The sequence below is a fragment of the Notamacropus eugenii genome, chromosome 1, assembly GCF_028372415.1.
Source record: "Notamacropus eugenii isolate mMacEug1 chromosome 1, mMacEug1.pri_v2, whole genome shotgun sequence".
NCBI classification, from domain to species: Eukaryota; Metazoa; Chordata; class Mammalia; order Diprotodontia; family Macropodidae; genus Notamacropus; species Notamacropus eugenii.
In genome coordinates this window covers 177598773-177615864 of record NC_092872.1, presented here as the reverse complement: position 1 = coordinate 177615864, position 17092 = coordinate 177598773, and the positions used below count along the sequence as shown (strand labels likewise).

The following is a 17092-nucleotide window of genomic DNA, read 5'->3' as shown; positions in this document are numbered from 1 at the left end:
CTCTTCTGACACAGTAGTGTTATAGTGTCAATTTAATTTCCAGTATGATTTAAATTTGTTGGAGTTGCTCTTCAGCGTATTCATGATTGAATTTGGGGTTTGATTTGATGGTCTCTGAGGTCCCTTCCAGGTCTTAGAGTCTCTCACATTTATTCCTTTATCATCTGTAGCCTCTTTTAGGCTCACCTCCATTCCAACCTGCTCTGTCTTTAGGACAGTAGCCTTTGGATGACCTGTTGCCACTTCAGAGGCAACATGCAACATATTGAACTCATCTTTCCCTACAAATGGGTTCCTCTTCCAAACTCTCCAATATCTGTTGCTTTATTCAAACCTTCAGGGAGATTTTAGGGGAAATCTAGAAGTATCTAGAAGCATCTATGATCTTCCTTCTTCCCCTGAATCCCATCTGGTTTTTTCCTTTGAAATGTCTCTTGGACCAATCTTCAGTTTGTGCCTCTAATTTGTTATGTGCCATGGGGCAAGTTATATCATCTCCTGGCCTTAGTGCCCTCATCTATAAAATGAGGAAACTTTTAGAAGATTTTTAAGAGCCCCTTCTGGAGATAAAACCTATGACTGTGTGATTCTTGGATTGCATTCAATTCCTACTACCATCACCTTAGCTCACATCCTTATCACCCCAGTCTTGGATTATTGTAAAATCCATTTAACTAGTCTGCCCGACTGTAATCTGTCCTATAAAATTCACCCTACCTACCACTATCAGGCTCATCTCCCTGCCAAACAACATTTTTACCATAGCATTCCCAAGTTCAGAAACCTACAACATTTTTTTAATGACCATCATAGAATCATATAAATGTCAAAATTTAACACTCTATGGGACATTAGGGATTACCTAATGAGATTCCTTCCTTTTACAAATGAATAAGTTAAGGCTCAGAGAATTTAAATGACATGCCCAAGGTCATTTAGCACATTAATGGAAAGCCTGGCATGATCATAATATCATGGATCTAAAAATGAAAGGGACCTCAGAGGCCTCTAGTCTAACTCCTTCATTTTACTAATGAGGTAACTGAGGCCCAAGGAAATAGAGTGATTCACCCCAGGTCAAACAGATGGTAAAGGGAGTATTTGAACCCAGGACTTCAGATTGCAGAACCATTGTGCTTTCAGTATATCTTTTATTAGAATGTTTCAAGGTCATCATTAAAGAATATTTGTAATATAGAAGCAGCTCCCTTATTTTCTCCCATTAACAGAAGATTTGGACCTTTTACTCCACATTCATAACACATGCTTCAGACATGACACCGTAGTGATAAGACAAGTCTATTTTTTAAAATTAAAATTAAATAAATTCCCATATTGGTGGTACCCAGAAAATATGTCTCATTCTGTATCCTCTTTCCAGCAGGAGGTGGGTAGCATCCTTTATATCTTGAACCTTTAGAATTATGGTTGGTTATTTTCATGATCGGAGTTCCTAAATCTTTCAAAGTTCTTAGTCTTTGCAGTGTTATTGTTATTGCATAAAAAGACAGGTGCATTTCAGTAGGGTGCAGGTGAGTCACAAGTCTACGACATTCAGGCTTCCTTATATTTTTCTCTTAAAGGCAACAAAATAAACAAAGCAGTATGATTTGCTTTCCTTCATTTTCCTTCTTCTTCCTCTTTCATCTTCTTGCTCTACTATCTGAGCCTACTTCCTGCTGCCCCTCTTATTCCATCTATCCATTTGCTGCTGAGATGGTCATTCCCTAGAGTATATTCATTGTTAATTCAAAAAAATGTTTATCAGAAATGCTGTCTCTTGTGTATCCTAGCACATCATGGGGAACTCATATCAAAGCTCCCTCTAACAATGCAGATTACAATCTATTTATGACTTAGTAGATAAGTACAAGGGAGCTGTCTGAGTCTGGATGACTTGTCCAGGGTTATACAGCTAGCTATGTGTCCGAAGCAGGATTTGAACTCAGGTATTCTTGACTTCAAGTTCAAGGATCTATCCACTATACCACACTGCAATATTTTACATTATATTCATGGTCAACCTTGGGTGGCATCTGATGGGGAGGCAGCTGAGGAGCCACTACTAGTTGCTACTTATCAGTGACTAGACAGCCTATGACTAAACCCAGCTCTAGTAAGAACAGGGAGTTGGAGTGAGAGTTGATAAACATTTGTTAAGCTCTTACTATGTTCTAGGCACTGTGCTAAGCATTGAGGATGCAAAGGAAGACATAAGACAGCCCCTTCCCTCAGAGAGCTCACAATCAAATGGGAAATAAGAACACAATTAAAAAAAAATTGGGTAGGGGTATACCTAGTACAGGACATGATGAAGTTTTACATCAGGTGGGAAATGATATGAGGAGGTATGAGTTATAGGGCTGGTTTCATCTTGCAGAATGATGAGTTCCTAAAGACCACGAAGTCCAGGAAAGCAGCTAGGAAATGAGGAGTTGAATTCCCTGGGTCCCCTCCTTAAATGGTGAAGGATCAGAGAGGAGCTCTCTGATGTCCACCCTCACCCTCTCCAGTCAGGGGGAAGGAAGGACTCCAGGGATGGGGTGCTGAGGAGGTATCAGTTTTGAATTGATTTCATTGTACACAATGATAAGTTCCTAGAGATGATGAAAGCTTTCAGCTGGGAAATGATGAGATGAATATCCTAGGTGTCCTCCTTAAATGGTGGTGCATCAGGGAACCTTGCTTTTTTTTTTACTCTCAAGCTACTCAACACATAATTTTTTTAAAAAAATCAATCATGTACCACACACAAGTAAATTGCAGCTTAGAATTTATAATTCCCCTGAAGCAGGTAGGTATTTGATATTTTTAAAAAGAGAAATACAAAATGGTCAACTTACCCATTATTCAATAAATATACCATATACTTCAGTACCATATTAAGAGACAAAGTGACATTGTTAAAGACATGGATAAAAAAGAAAAGGAAGAGAGATTGACAAGGTGTAGGGGAGGGAGACAGGGACAGGTTATTGTCTTTCCAGCCAGCCTCCTTGCTCTCCATAGTGGCCCACCTCCCTCAAGGCTCTGCAGAGTATATAGAGAGCTGGACTTGGAACTAGGAAAATCTGGATTTGAATCCTATTTTCAATATTAACAGCTGATACCATTCACTTAACCTCCCCAAGCCTCAGTTTTCTGATCTGCTGAATGGGAATAATAATACTTACCTCACAAGGATGTTATGAGACTTAAATGAGAAAATATACATGAAGTCTTTTGCCAGTCTTAATCATATAAAGCCACTTGTTTTTGTTTATTATTACTATTATTTCTGGACCTCAGTTTCCTCATCTGTATAATGAAAGGTTCAGATTTCAATTTTAATATTGCAAGTTTCTAGAAGCATTTTTTGTCTTTGTATGTCCATGACATAATACAATGGCTTACAAATACTAGGTCCTTAATAAATGTTTGTTAAATTGAATTCCTCCCTTGGATTACTGAGAGAATAGGCGGATTACTCACTCTTCTTGTCTTAGTGGTTAAGGAAGATGTACTCAAGTCGTTGAGCTCCTAATGCCAGTGGACACAACCATGTTTCTTTTGTACTTGCTCATCTCCCAGGCCAACACTGGTGATGGAGAATTAGTCAAAAGTGTGCTCACATCTCCAGAGAATCGAATTCTTATCAAACGGATGCTGATCAAGTGTGCTGATGTGTCCAATCCATGCCGACCCCTAGAGCAGTGTATTGAATGGGCTGGGCGCATCTCTGAGGAGTACTTTGCACAGGTAAGAAGACAGTTTATAAAACTTGATTAATTAGACTTTAACCAGAGCTTATCTTTATAATAAAATATGAATTCCTATTTAGTTTAAAAACCCCTTACGACCTGGCCTCAACCTATCTTTCCGGCTTCGTTGTATATTACTCCCTATCCCACACTCTGTGATCTAGTCAAACCAGCCTTCTCTCTGTTCCTTACATGTCTCTCCATCTCCCACCTCTGGTCCTTGTTCCTGAAATGCACTTCCTCCTCTCATCTTCCTTATAGAATCTCTCTCTTTCTTCAAGATGCAGCTCAAGCCCGTAGGCATCTCAGACTCAATATGTCCAAAGCAGACTTTTATTATCTTTATCCTCAAACCCTCACCTCTTCCAAATGTCCAGGTTACTGTTGAGAGTACAACCACCTGCCACTCATTGAAGTCTGTAACTTTGATGTCATCCTTGACTCCTCACTGTCACTCAACCCCCATTTCCAATCCGTTGTCAAAATCTTGGCTTTTCTAACTTCATAATACCTTTCCATAAATCCTCTTCTCTGAACTCACAACCACCACCCTACATGAGATCCTTATTACCTCTCACCTGGACTGTAATAATAGCCTTCTAACTGATCTCCTAGACTGAGACCTTCATACTCCAATTCACCTCCCACTCAGCTGCCATGGTGACTTTCTAGCATAAGTCCAACCACGTCACTCCCCTTCCCCCATCATCCCCACCCTCATGGTACACGCTCAGTAAGCTCTAGAGGCTCTCTATTACCTTCAAATATAAATTACCCTGTTTTATAATCAAAGCTCTTAATAACCTGGCTCTCTCCTCCCCTTGAGTCCTCTCCATATATTCTACTAACCAGCTCCACTGGCCCACTTGGTATCCCTGTAACATGACACTCCATCTCCTACCCTGTCCCTTTGTCCTGGTCAGCTCCCATGCTTGGAAAGCTCTCTACCCCTTCACCTCTGTCCCTTTGTCTCCTTTGACTTCCTTCAAGACTCAGCTCAGATTCTCGACTTCCATCCTTCCTAATCCTTCTAAAAGCTAGCACTCCCCTTCTCAGACTGTCTGTCTATTCTTTTTGTGTCTTGTCACATAACTAATGCTTAATATGCTGTCTCCTTCTGGATGGGAACTTCTTAAAGGCAAAGACAGTGTTTTTGCCTTTCTTTGTATCCTTAGAATTTAGCACAGTGCATGGAACATAGTAAGCATTTAAATGCCAATTGACTGGCCGACTGACCAGCATTGAGCTTTTGCAGCTGCTAGCGTCTTTCCTCTCAAACTACCTTATATTCAGCTAATTTATATTTATTATTTTGGTATTCTGCATAACCTCTTCTATGTCCTCGTCTCCCTTGTTGAAATGTAAATTCCTTAACAATAAGGAAGATTTGCCTCATTGTGTTTGTATTCCCAGTGCCTTACGTTGTTCTTGACCCATAGTAGGCATAATACTTGTTGACTGATAATTAGATTCCTTTTTAAATTAGGTCACTGTAGTAGTAATTGGCTATACTCTTTCTGAAGTGAACTGCTAGACAGCAATGTGATAACTCACTGGTGTTGACAGATTTTTATATTATGAATGGATGAATGAAAAAGCATTTATTAAGCACTAACTATGTACCAGGGATATGCTAAGCACTCTCTTGAAGGAACTTTTATTGTACTAGGGAAAACAATATACATAGGGGAATGTTGGCTAGAGAGGAGTGCTTTGGTCAGGAAGTCACAAGGATAGTGAATGAAGTAATTTTTCAACTAATTAACATGTCCTTTCCAGAAACAGAAGTATTGATTTGAGTCCTTAAGAGGTGGAAGCCAGGAAAGAGCAAGGAAAGGAGAACACATGTGGTGGCATGGCAGAAGGATGACCAGAGGGCATTGTGATGGGTCTGGGGGAGCCTAGAAGTGGTCAGCTTTCATCAATCGGGAGTACAGTGCCTCAAAACAGCAGCTGAAGTGCCAGATCAGAGTTGGAGAGTGAAGTGCAGTACCTGGCAGGAAAGAAAGAAGAATTTATTCAGGAAAGGGGAAATATAAGGGGAAAATAAAATGAAGTTTCATATGATGTTGAATCACACTAAAATAGGACTGAATGAGAGCAGAATTTAACTTAGATGTCCAACATATAAGTATTTCAGTCATATTCAGAATCTTGAAAGGAGAAATATGTAGGAAGGCCACTTGTAACTAATCTCTGGTTCTGTAGAGGTACTGAATCCTTTAAAAGAATTGAGGCATTGAAGGAAACAGGGGAAGGAAAGGCTGTAATAGGAATCACTCTGGAATGTATCTACATGTGTTCTCCACACAGGAGGTCTCCAGGCTTCAAACATGGTGTAGTGGCAAGATGATGAGATAGGAATTAGGACCCTGGGTTCTAGCCTTGGCTGTGCCATTAGCCAGCTGTGTGGCCCTAAGCAAGACTCTCTCTGAGCTGGAGTTTCTATCTGTCTGTCTGTCTATCTATCTATCTATCTAATCTACCTAACTATTTGGTACATACACCACATATATGTGTGTAAAATGTACATATACAGTATCTCAAAAGTCTTGGTACAATTTTAAGCTTATACACATGTGTATTTGTGCATATATGTAGTATGAATGTGTGTATATATGTATATGTGTGTATACCATTTTGTAAGGTGAGCAAAACAGGAGTTATAACATGTATATACACACACATATAAATATGCATGTACATGTATGTATATATGTATGTACATGTAAATATACATGCATGTATATGTGCATGTTGTAAATATGCATCTCTACATAAATGTGTGTATCTATAGCTTATCTATATATGTGTGTGTATATATATGTGTATACAATGTCTGCCTTGTATATATATATAAATGTGCGTGTATGTATATGTAGGTGTGTATATATATATATATATATATATATATATATATATATATATATATATATATATATATGCAGAGAGAGTGTGTGTGTATACAATGCCTGCCTTGTATGTGTGTATATGTGTGCAGCTGTGCACGCACATACAATGCCTACCTTGCCCACCTCACAGAATTACAGCAAGACTCAAATATGGGAGAAGTGTCTGAGATGGGGCTAGGGTGGGGAAGAAAGGATAGAGAAAAAGATTGAGAATAATAAGTGATTGACTTTGTAGCCTGGTGAGAAACATTGCTGCACTAAATCTTGTTACCTAAATCTTGTTTTAAAATATCACAATTCTATGTTGAAATGACCTTTCTCGTATGTATCAAAAAGCTCCTTTACACATTCTGGAAAACAGGCTCTGCTGCCAGCTTTTATACTCTGGCTTCTGAGCTGTTTTTCACCATCATTCTCATATTGGTTGCAGTTTGGGTCCATGTTTTGCCTACAGAATTCATTCTAGTCAAAGCATGCCAAGGAAGAGTGCACACTCTTGGAAACCCTCCGCTCTCATTCAAGGACAAAAAAAATTGTAAAAGTCAGAAGGTTTGTACATTTACAAGCAAATCCCTACTTTTTATTGAAACACCAGTAAGCTTGGCATGCAGATTTCACTGGACTCCTAACATAGCCATACAGAAAAGATGCAGACCCTTTTACCTTAGAGCTGGGAAGGCTCTTAAGAGGACCATGTAGTGCAACTTCCTTCATATTATAGGTGAGGAAACTGAGGCCCAGAGAAGTTCAATGATTTTTGTCCAAGGTCAGAGAGCCAATTAATACTCATTCCTTCCCTCTCCCAATTATTGTCTGTTTTTCCTATGTATGTCTCATTTGTACTTAGTTGATTGTATGTTGTCTTTCCTATTAGACTGTATGGTCTGAACAACAGCCAGGGTGAGAACCCAAGTCTCCCCATTCTTAGTCAGGTCTTTTTCCACTTTCCCATGCACCCTTAGAAGCATTGAATGTCAGAATGATAAGGATCTCAGAGAGCATATATTCCAACCTTTCCATTAAAAAAATGTCAGCAGGATCCAACAAGAATCTCTTCTACAATATTTCTGATAAGTCATACTGTCACCCCTGTGATTAAGAAATTTAGTAGCTCATTATTGCCTCTAAGGTAAAATACAAACTCTTCAGATGAATAAACTGGGGCACAGAGAATTCCCACAGGTTTAGATATGTGCTTTAGGAATATCAACTTGGCACCTATGTGGAAGATTGAGTAGAGAAAGGAGACACTTGAAACAGGGAGACCGATTAGTAGATTATTACAATAGTTCAAGGAAAAGTCAACAAGGGCCTACGTTAGCTGATGATTGTTTGAATGGAAAGTATAAAACAGGTACAGATGTAAGCAGAATTAATAAGACTTGGCACAACAGATTGGATGTGGAGGATGAAGGACAGTGAAGAGTTGAAGATTACTCTGGAGTTATAAACCCAGGTGATTAGGAGATGGGTGCCTTTGCCAGAAATAAGGAGTTTGTATTAAACATGTAGATTATTTGCATTAAACATAAAGATTGAAATTCCAATAGGACATCCATATGAAGATGTCTGACAGTTGAAGATGTGGGACATACACTCAGGAGAGAAATAGGTATACAGATAGAGGTGGGACAGATACTTAAGAGAGGAGGGAAGGCTAAATATATAGGTCTGAGAGTTAGGTACATAGAGATAATAATTAAACCCATGGGAAATAACAAGATCAATAAAAGACGTTGTAGAAGAGAAGGGAGTCTAGAACAGAGCTTTTGAGTACACATACAAATAGGGGTGATACCTTGATGACCCCTCAAAGAAGAATTAAAAGGAACAGGCAGATATGTAGGATTACCCTTGGTAAATAACAGTGTCATGAAAACCCAAGGAGAACTAGGAGATAAGTAGTGTCAGAAGCTACAGGGAGGTCAAGAAGGATGAGGACTGAGGAAAGGTCATTGGATTTAGCAGTTAAGAATCATTAATGACCTTCAAGAGAGCAATTTAAGTTGGGTATTAGGATCAAAAGCCTGAATGCAAAGGGGTGAAAAGGGAGGGAGTGTTGAGAAAGCAGAGGCAAGAAATGTAGACAGCTTTTTCCAGGAGTTTGGCTGTCAAAGGGGGGGAGGGGGTGAGTTATGTGGTGGAAGAGGGAGTAGGATCAAGTGAATGCTGTTCTAAGGATTCAGAATATCCTGATGTGCTTGTGAACAGCACAAAAATGCCAATGGATGAGGACAGAATGAAAATTAGAGCAAAGATAGTTGAAGGGGCAAACTCCCATAGGAGTTGAGATAGGAAATAGGATTCAAAACATGAGTGAAAGGGTTGCCTGAGCAAGGAGAAGAGCTGCTTCTTCTTTCTTCTCCTCCTTGTCCTTCTCCTCCTTCTCTTTCTTCTTCTTCTCCTTCTCCTCCTTCTCCTTCTCTTTGTCCTTGTCATTCTCATTCTTCTCTTTCTTCTTCCTCCTGGAGAAAAAGAATAGGGCATCATGGTGAGGAGATTTGAGAGCAGAGTTAGGGAGAAAAGTCAGCTTGAAATGGATGGCCTCAATAAAGAATGAGACAAAGTCCTTAAGAGAGAAGAGAGGCACTGGTGGTGGTGAATTGAGTAGACAAGAGAAACTTTATAACAGGTGCTGTGGAGAACGTACTTTCTGGAATCAGTCCTTAAAACACATTCTGGAATGTAGGTGTGCATAGAGCATGGGCCAGAACTGCTGGCACGCCCGGACAAGCTCTATACATGATGGTATTTTTCAATAATATAGTCAAAGGAGCTAAGTCACTGGACCAAGAGCCACATTTTACTCCAGATCCTCAGAAATAGTAATTTCTTCTAGTTAAAAAATAATTATCATGAATGAGGGGAGATATCATTTATGAGCAGGACTGATATAAATTGTAAATTGAATTCAATTAAATTCAGCAAACAAGTCACTAAGATAGGTGCTAGAGAAACAAAGACAAAAATAATGAAGCAATTTCTGCCCTTAAGGAGTTTACATTATGGTGAGATACCCAGATAAGTAAATACAAAGAAACTGTAGGAAGGGGGAGAGCAGTAATAATGGCCAGAGGGGAGAGAAGGCCTAAGTTAGGATCTGGCACATAGGTAGAGCCTTGAAAGGACCTAGCATGGGGGGCAGTAGCCTATGCAAAGAGACAGCAGTAAGAGATAGAATTGTGTGTATGAAAATCAAACAATCAACAAGCATTTATTAAGTACTTACTATGAGCTCCAGATAGTGCTAAGTGTTGGCAATAGAAATACAAGTAGAAAGAAAGAAAGACAATCCCAGCCCTCACGGACCTTGCATTTCAGAGAAGGAAGACAACACATGAAAAGAAAGCTGAAAACAGGAGATACCTGGTATGAGGGCATTGTAGAAAAAGTTTGAATCTGGAGATGAGTGAAGATATAACTGACCTGGACATGTTCCTTCAAATAAAGATTGTGGGAGGAACCAGACAATCCAAGGAAGAGACCACTGGGGCAGAGGCTACTTCCAATGTGAGAATAGTAAAGAGGTAGACTGAGCTTCCAGGGTGAGTGGTCCATTTGGCATAGTAGAGAAAATCTACAGAGAGCCAAGAGGACAGCTCAGAAAGAAATGGCAAGCAGGTCATTTTGGTTGAGTGTGCAATGGGGAGTAATGTGAAATACATCTGGAAAGAGACTAGAGCCAATTGTGATGAGCTTTAAATTTAAATGCCAAAGAGAGAAACTTGTATTTTTTTTGATAGAGTCCATAGAGAGTCACTAAAAATTGGGGCTAGAGAAATCCAACTTTCTTCATGTTATGGGTGAGGAAATTGAGGTCTTGAGGGGTTCAATGATTTGTCCAAGGTCAGATAGGTAATCAATGCTCAAAGAATGTTAGCACTTGTAGAAAAGACCTTGCCATCCCACTGGTAGTTATTGCTTGGGGATCTCTCCTGCAGTGCCTCAGAAAAGACCAGCAATATGTTATTATCATCACTGTGTCATGGGCATGTATGTCCTGAAGCACTTCTGGCCCCCACATCGTCTCACATTGAGAGTAAGTTGCTACTTTTGAATGGAATTGGATTATATTGGCTGTTGACATGATAATGGTTCCTTTCCCATCTACCAAAGAAGAATTTCCCAAGTGTCAATGTTCTACCTAAAACTGGGTTGAGTATGACCTGATTACAGTGAGTAATCCTGACAATATTTTCTAATGAATGAAATATTTTCTAATTGGCAGACTGATGAAGAGAAGGGGCAAGATTTACCCGTGGTAATGCCAGTTTTTGACAGAAACACTTGCAGCATCCCCAAATCCCAAATCTCGTTCATTGACTACTTCATTACGGACATGTTTGATGCTTGGGATGGTAAGAGATCATCTGGCATATTTTTTTCTTCCAAATTAAGATCATTAAATCTATACTATTTGCATCTGGGTCACAATTTTTCACCTCACTCCTAACCAAAAAGGAAAACAATGCCCCCAAAGGAGCCTAACCACAGTAACAAAACAGAGGATATCTTCCTCCAATCACACCTAGCTATATCTTCCTAAATAGAATGTGCTTGTCATTGTAAAATTCAAATAGACTGGAGAACAAACTTCATTAGGGAATTTCTGTAAACTAAGCAGTACCAAATGTATTTCAATCATGTCCTTGAAGATTGAAGTACAGTACTGAAAACATTAGCTCTCTCGTGATGGCCTAATTGTGTTTCCTGTGATTGGAAACTGAGAATATAAATGTGGTTATGAGGCTGTTATGTGAGTCCCTGCCAGAAAGTTTCTGCTTTTAGACTCTGCGTCCTGTAAAGTCATTGCTTCTTTGAAGAAGGTGTCAGAGTTGTACAGACATCTGGAACACTCAAATTATTCATTTGTACAATTGATTCTTGATTATCTGTACTAATGGACATAATCATCCAAAAGAGTAGATAATCTTTTTTAAAAATCATTTCTATTTGGCTTTGGCATGTGTTGTGCTTACATTTGCATAGAAGTGCGTTTGATGGTCTGGGAATTCATACCCACTTCAGAGTCATTTTTTCCCAGACATGCTGGGAAGACCTGACTCAAAAAAGGCTGGGAAACTGCCTAGGTTCCGGAAACTACTCCCTCTATGTAACACATTCCATGCTTGGTAGAGAACAGACTGATGTCTTTGAGCCTGCACTTTCTCAAAGCTTTATTGGAACAAGGAAGGTAGTTAACTGTTGAGATAGCGAACTTTTAAGTAAATAGGAAAATAGAATCATCTGTTCAGAGTTGGAAGCCACTGCCGTAGCTTATCCTTTACACTGGTGCCCCACCCTCCACCCTATTTTGCAAAGTAGGAGATAGTTCCAGATAGAAGGAGTTGAGATACTCATTCAGTTAACATTGAATGAATATTTATCAACTATTGACTCTTCTGTTAGACACTTTACGGATTACAAAGAAGTTCATTTGATAGTCACACCCTAAGGGAAATCATAACACATACATATCAAAGGATTTAGAGCTGAAACTGATTTCAGAGATTATAGGATTATAAATTTAGAGCCAGGAGAGAACTTTAAACTCCTTTTTCCAACTCCCTCATCTTACAGATGGAGAAACTGAGGCCCAGAAAAGTGACTTGCCCCAGGTCACACAGGCAGTAAATAGCAGAGCTAGAATTTGAACTTCAGTCTCCTGGATCTAAATCTATATCATTTAGTCCAATAATTTATTCTCCAGATAAGGGAACTGCGGGCCAGAGAGGTTAAGTGATATGCCATAGGTCACACAGAGAGTAAAAAGCAGAGCCAAGATTTGGACTCAGGGCCTTTGGTTTTAATTCAGTTCTCTCTCCACCATACCATACTATGTCTAGTTAGAAATAAAAAATATGCAAAGATATAGGCTGAAGTCCAGAACCACAAGGTCTAGATTTATAAAAAGCAGGTTCAGACTTGGAGCTGCCTTCAAAATCATGTCTTTTTGACTCCCTTTGCTTCAACCCAGAGGAAGGCTCCCACCATAGAATATAGTTCATGTCTAGACCCTTTTACCCACTGATATGGGTAAAAGGGTCCCTGGTTCTTATGCAAGCACTGATGGGAACAATGCCTTTCAGATAATGAATAGCCTGCCAAGAAATGCAGAACAATACAAAGGACTCAAAATACCAAAGACAGTAGACTATAAAAAAATTAAATTTTCGTATCAATTTCCAGTGGGTTCTACCTTCTACCCTATAGACCTATGGAAGTCGACAGTCTTATAGGACTAACCTTAGGGTTTGTATTCCCCTAAGAAGGAAAACAAATTTGGGGCCATTAGAAAAGGCAATTTTTGGTTCTCATTAAATTTGGTTCTTCATCCCAGGGATCGATAGAGGCCTCCAGGCTTTCAATGAAACCCCAAGAGTTTGTATTCCCTCAGAAGAAAAACAAACTTGGGTTTGTTGAAGAGTCCAACCCCTTCTCCTCAGACTCACATAGTCAGAATAATTAACAGTAATATCATACGGTAAAATCCCGGTTTTGCTCAGCTAAATAAAATATCTGAAAAGTGCTGAACACAGTGCCTGGCATGTAGTACGTGCTTAATAAACACTTGTTCCCTTCTGAAATGTTGCTCAGTTCCTTGCTACTCCAACAGCTCCAGGGCCATGTATGTGACACTCTTGTCTGCAAAATGCTCCTATTATTCAGGGACTTTGTCTCTTTCTAGAGGGACAAAGGACAAAGGCTCACAGATTTAGAACTGGAAGAGTCCTTAAAGGTTTGCAAAAACAACTCCCTCATTTTATAGAAAAAGAAACTGAAACCAAGAAAAATTAAGTATTTAACCACGATCAAACAGTTAGTAAATATGAAGGGTAATTTTCCAACCCAGGTCTTCCTAACTCCAAGCCCAAAGGGAAAGGATGGGTCTCTGAGTGGCTATGCTGATATACATGTTTCAGGTCCAGGTACTAAGGTCTGGTCTGAAGCATTTGATATCGCTTCAGAGCAAAGAAGTGGGCTCTGATCCACAAATAGCTTGAGTGAATAAAATTATCCCCAAATGCTGACACTTAAATCACTCATCCCCAGTAAAATCAGTAAGGGTTGCCAAGTATCCAAGCAAAGGAAATGTCCTAAATTATCTCTAGGGAGCTGTTAATGGATGTGTCTGCACCCTCCATAAGAAGTGCAATCGATGTCCCAAACCAAGGCTTATCTCCATCAAGGTGATTAATTAATGAGGAACAACTTAACCTCATCAAATTGACCAGGTCCTCTTGTTCAATACTCATAAAAAGTTACATAACAGTGTAAGACTTAAGTGGTAGTACAGAGCAATACAAGAGTTGCCTTAAGCTTGCATAAGACAAAAGGCCAAATGAAAAGTAGAGGCAGTCGGTGTTATGGAAGTTTAGAAAAGAGATTTAATCCCCATAGTTTGAAGTAGTTCTGGGAGGAGGTCATGAAAAAGCCAGGACTCATATGGGGCCTTGCAGGATTTTAGCAAAACTATATTCATACATTCATTGCTCTTATTATTGAGTTACTGAGGTATCAACAAAGCTAATAATTAGTGTTTTTAAAGTTGGAAGGGACCTTAAGAATCAATTAGTTCAACCCTTTTGTTTTACAGATAAGGAAAACTGAGGTCCAGAGATAGAAAGTCACATACAAAATCAATTAGGTTGAATGCAAGATTGGCTTCAAAGTACAATTAAGATGTCGAACCCATAGAAAATTAGAGTTGACTGTGGCTATTTCAGTTATGTAGGTTACATATACATTCACAATGCATCTTTATCCATAGCCTTTTTTAACTTAATTTTTTCAGTGAATAAAAATCTATTTTCTCTCTTCTCACCACCTCTTCCCCACCCCCAGAAAAAAAAGGAAAAAACAAATATGTATAGTCAAGAAAAAAAATCCCATATTGGCCATCTCCAAAAAAATGTGTCTCAATCTTAGCCCTAAGTCCATTACCTCTCTGTCAAGAGGTGGATAGTATGGTTCACCACGGATCCTCTAGAATCATGGTTGATCACTGTGTTGATCAGAGTTCTTAAACTCATCATAATTGTTTGTTTTTACAATATCATTGTTATATTATTCTTCTGGTTCTTCTCACTTCACTCTGCATAAGTTCATATAAGTCTTTCCAAATTTCTCTGAAACCATACTCTTCACCATTTCTTACAGCACAATAGTATTCCATTATATTCATATGTTATAATTTGTTTAGTCATTCCCCAGTTGATGGGTATCCCCATCTTTGCCATCACAAAAAAATGTTCATACCTAGGGGTCTTTTTCCTAGTTCTATTCCTTTCAAAGCCTAAAACTCAAAACCAGGGGTTGATACATTGACATCTTTCTCTCTAGCCTTTGCAGATCTGCCCAACTTAATGCAGCATCTTGATAACAACTTCAAATACTGGAAGGGACTAGATGAGAAGCAGCTCCGGAGCCTACGACCACCACCTGAATAGCGATTGTTCCTCCCCTACCCAACCCAGGCATCCAGACACATTGTTCCTCAAGCTCACTTGGGTTCATCTTAAGCCAGAATCATTTGGCCTTTTCAGTATTAGTCAGACCGGCCCGTGCACTTGAGGATCTGGAAAGAATGTGGCAGACTCCTATGGCCTTCAACATTGAAAACCCATGGAGTAGAGTCAGTCTTTCCCCTGATGTAACACTGGATGGATGGCTGCAGAGACTATCCTGAAGAAGGTCAAATATGAACCATACGTCTGCATTCATATCATAGAAGACAATGCAGCTTGGAAGGATGATAGGAAAAATTCCCGGATCCTCAGTTCAACAAGTGAAGGAGAAATCCCCATTGGTGACTCATAGCTTTGTGGAGAATGATCTGTGCTGGGTTTCGCACTTAAAAACTATTAATAGCAATTAGACGTTTAAAGGCAACTCTTCATGAACAAGTTTTTGTTCTATGAAAAATAGACATCTTCTATTTTTTCACATCGCAGAAGGTGCAATCATTCACTTCTGAGCACTACTGAAAGTGACTTCTCTCAAAAGAAATTTAGTAGCAAATGTAAAGAAAAAACCACAAAGAATTTTTTTGAAGTTGATTGTTAGCATCTATGATTAAAATATGTTTTATTTATTTTGTTAGATGTTCAATATTTTCTATGAATTTATAAATACTTAAAAGCCAAAGCCAACTTTAGATGCCATTACAAATTTACATGATTCATTTCATTGATATGCATTACTTGATGTACAGACCTTTTATTTTCATAATGCAAAGACAAAATACTATCCAATGACACACATTTTTACTGCACTCTATGGGTAACTGTGTATGTTAACTGTTGTCTGATTTATGCTAATCAAAGAAGGTTGTTTAGTTGACAGGTCTCACTCACTCCAGAGGACAAAGATCTGAAAGACTCTTCTGCTCCAGAAACACCAGAGCTGTGCTATGCTAGCTATCATTCTCTGCTCTTGTTTGCCGATGACTTCCCAAAGTGAAATTGTACAACTCTTGGTCAGACAGGGGAAAAAAAGTTGGGACTGAACATTTTTTCTCCTTTAAAATTTTATAATTAAATTCCCTATCAAAAGTCTGCCTTATTTTATACAGTATTTCTACAAAGCATTCCATATCATAGACAAGGAAATAACCAATGGAATATTTAGTGAATTTCAGCATTTTATAGCCTCTCTATTTTCCTTGGCAGTGGAAATCTTTAACTCTGGAAATTTGTAAAGGTTCTGTACCTTCACAATTTGAATGAAGTAAACACCAGAAAACAATAAAACATATATTTTAAGAAGTGTCTATGCTTGAACTGTTTCATTTTCCCCATGTTCTGTATTTTTCACTCCCTAGCATACTTCCTGATAGGGATAGGGATTAGATCTGTGATTTACTATAATGACCAATGTGGTTTAGCACATTGTTGCTACAATGTACTGTTGTACAATGATAGTCTTAGAAAGTTTTCTAGACAGAGGCTAAGTGACCTACCCTAAGTCACACAGCCAGTATATGTCAGAGGCAGGTCTTCCTAGCTCTAAAACTGGCCCTCTATCCACTACACTATACTGCTTCTCAAATAAATTTTTAAGAAAATTCAATAGCAGGCATGGTTGTACACTTTTGTAAACTCTGATGCTGGGTGAGGCTTAAGGCCAATGGAATTGCTTGAACCCAAAGGTTTTGAGTAGTAGTACGGTTAAAGAGCTGATTAGGTACCTATGTAGTTGTCTTAGTCTTGAGCAGGGACCTCCTGGCTATCTGAAACTGACCTTTTCTCAGGTGTAGGTGTCATGCCTACTTACAAGGTAGACAAAATGTTCCTGTGTTTGCTGCTGGCAGCTTAGCTCTATTTGTGGGTTAGCAGCTTCAGATTTTGTAGACTCTAGAAGAACCTCTTGGGTGTCAGAATGATCAATCCAATGGGTGCACAAATTTAGCTTTTTGTGACAGTTCATCCACCCACAAAT

The 17092-nt window shown here is 39.0% G+C and overlaps 1 protein-coding gene across 7 annotated transcripts in view; it reads left to right on the top strand.

The window, feature by feature from the left end:
• The window catches only part of PDE8A (phosphodiesterase 8A), a 261481-nt gene extending 245062 nt beyond the window's left edge, over positions 1 to 16419 (top strand). For all 7 annotated transcript variants that reach the window (XM_072619742.1, XM_072619751.1, XM_072619755.1 and 4 more), the window contains 3 exons: positions 3571 to 3738; positions 10881 to 11010; positions 14996 to 16419. In XM_072619742.1, coding sequence (XP_072475843.1) covers positions 3571 to 3738; positions 10881 to 11010; positions 14996 to 15102 — 405 coding nt within the window. In that variant the 3' untranslated portion in view covers positions 15103 to 16419. The remainder of the gene's footprint in view (positions 1 to 3570; positions 3739 to 10880; positions 11011 to 14995) is intronic.
• Positions 16420 to 17092: the final 673 nt, after the last annotated feature.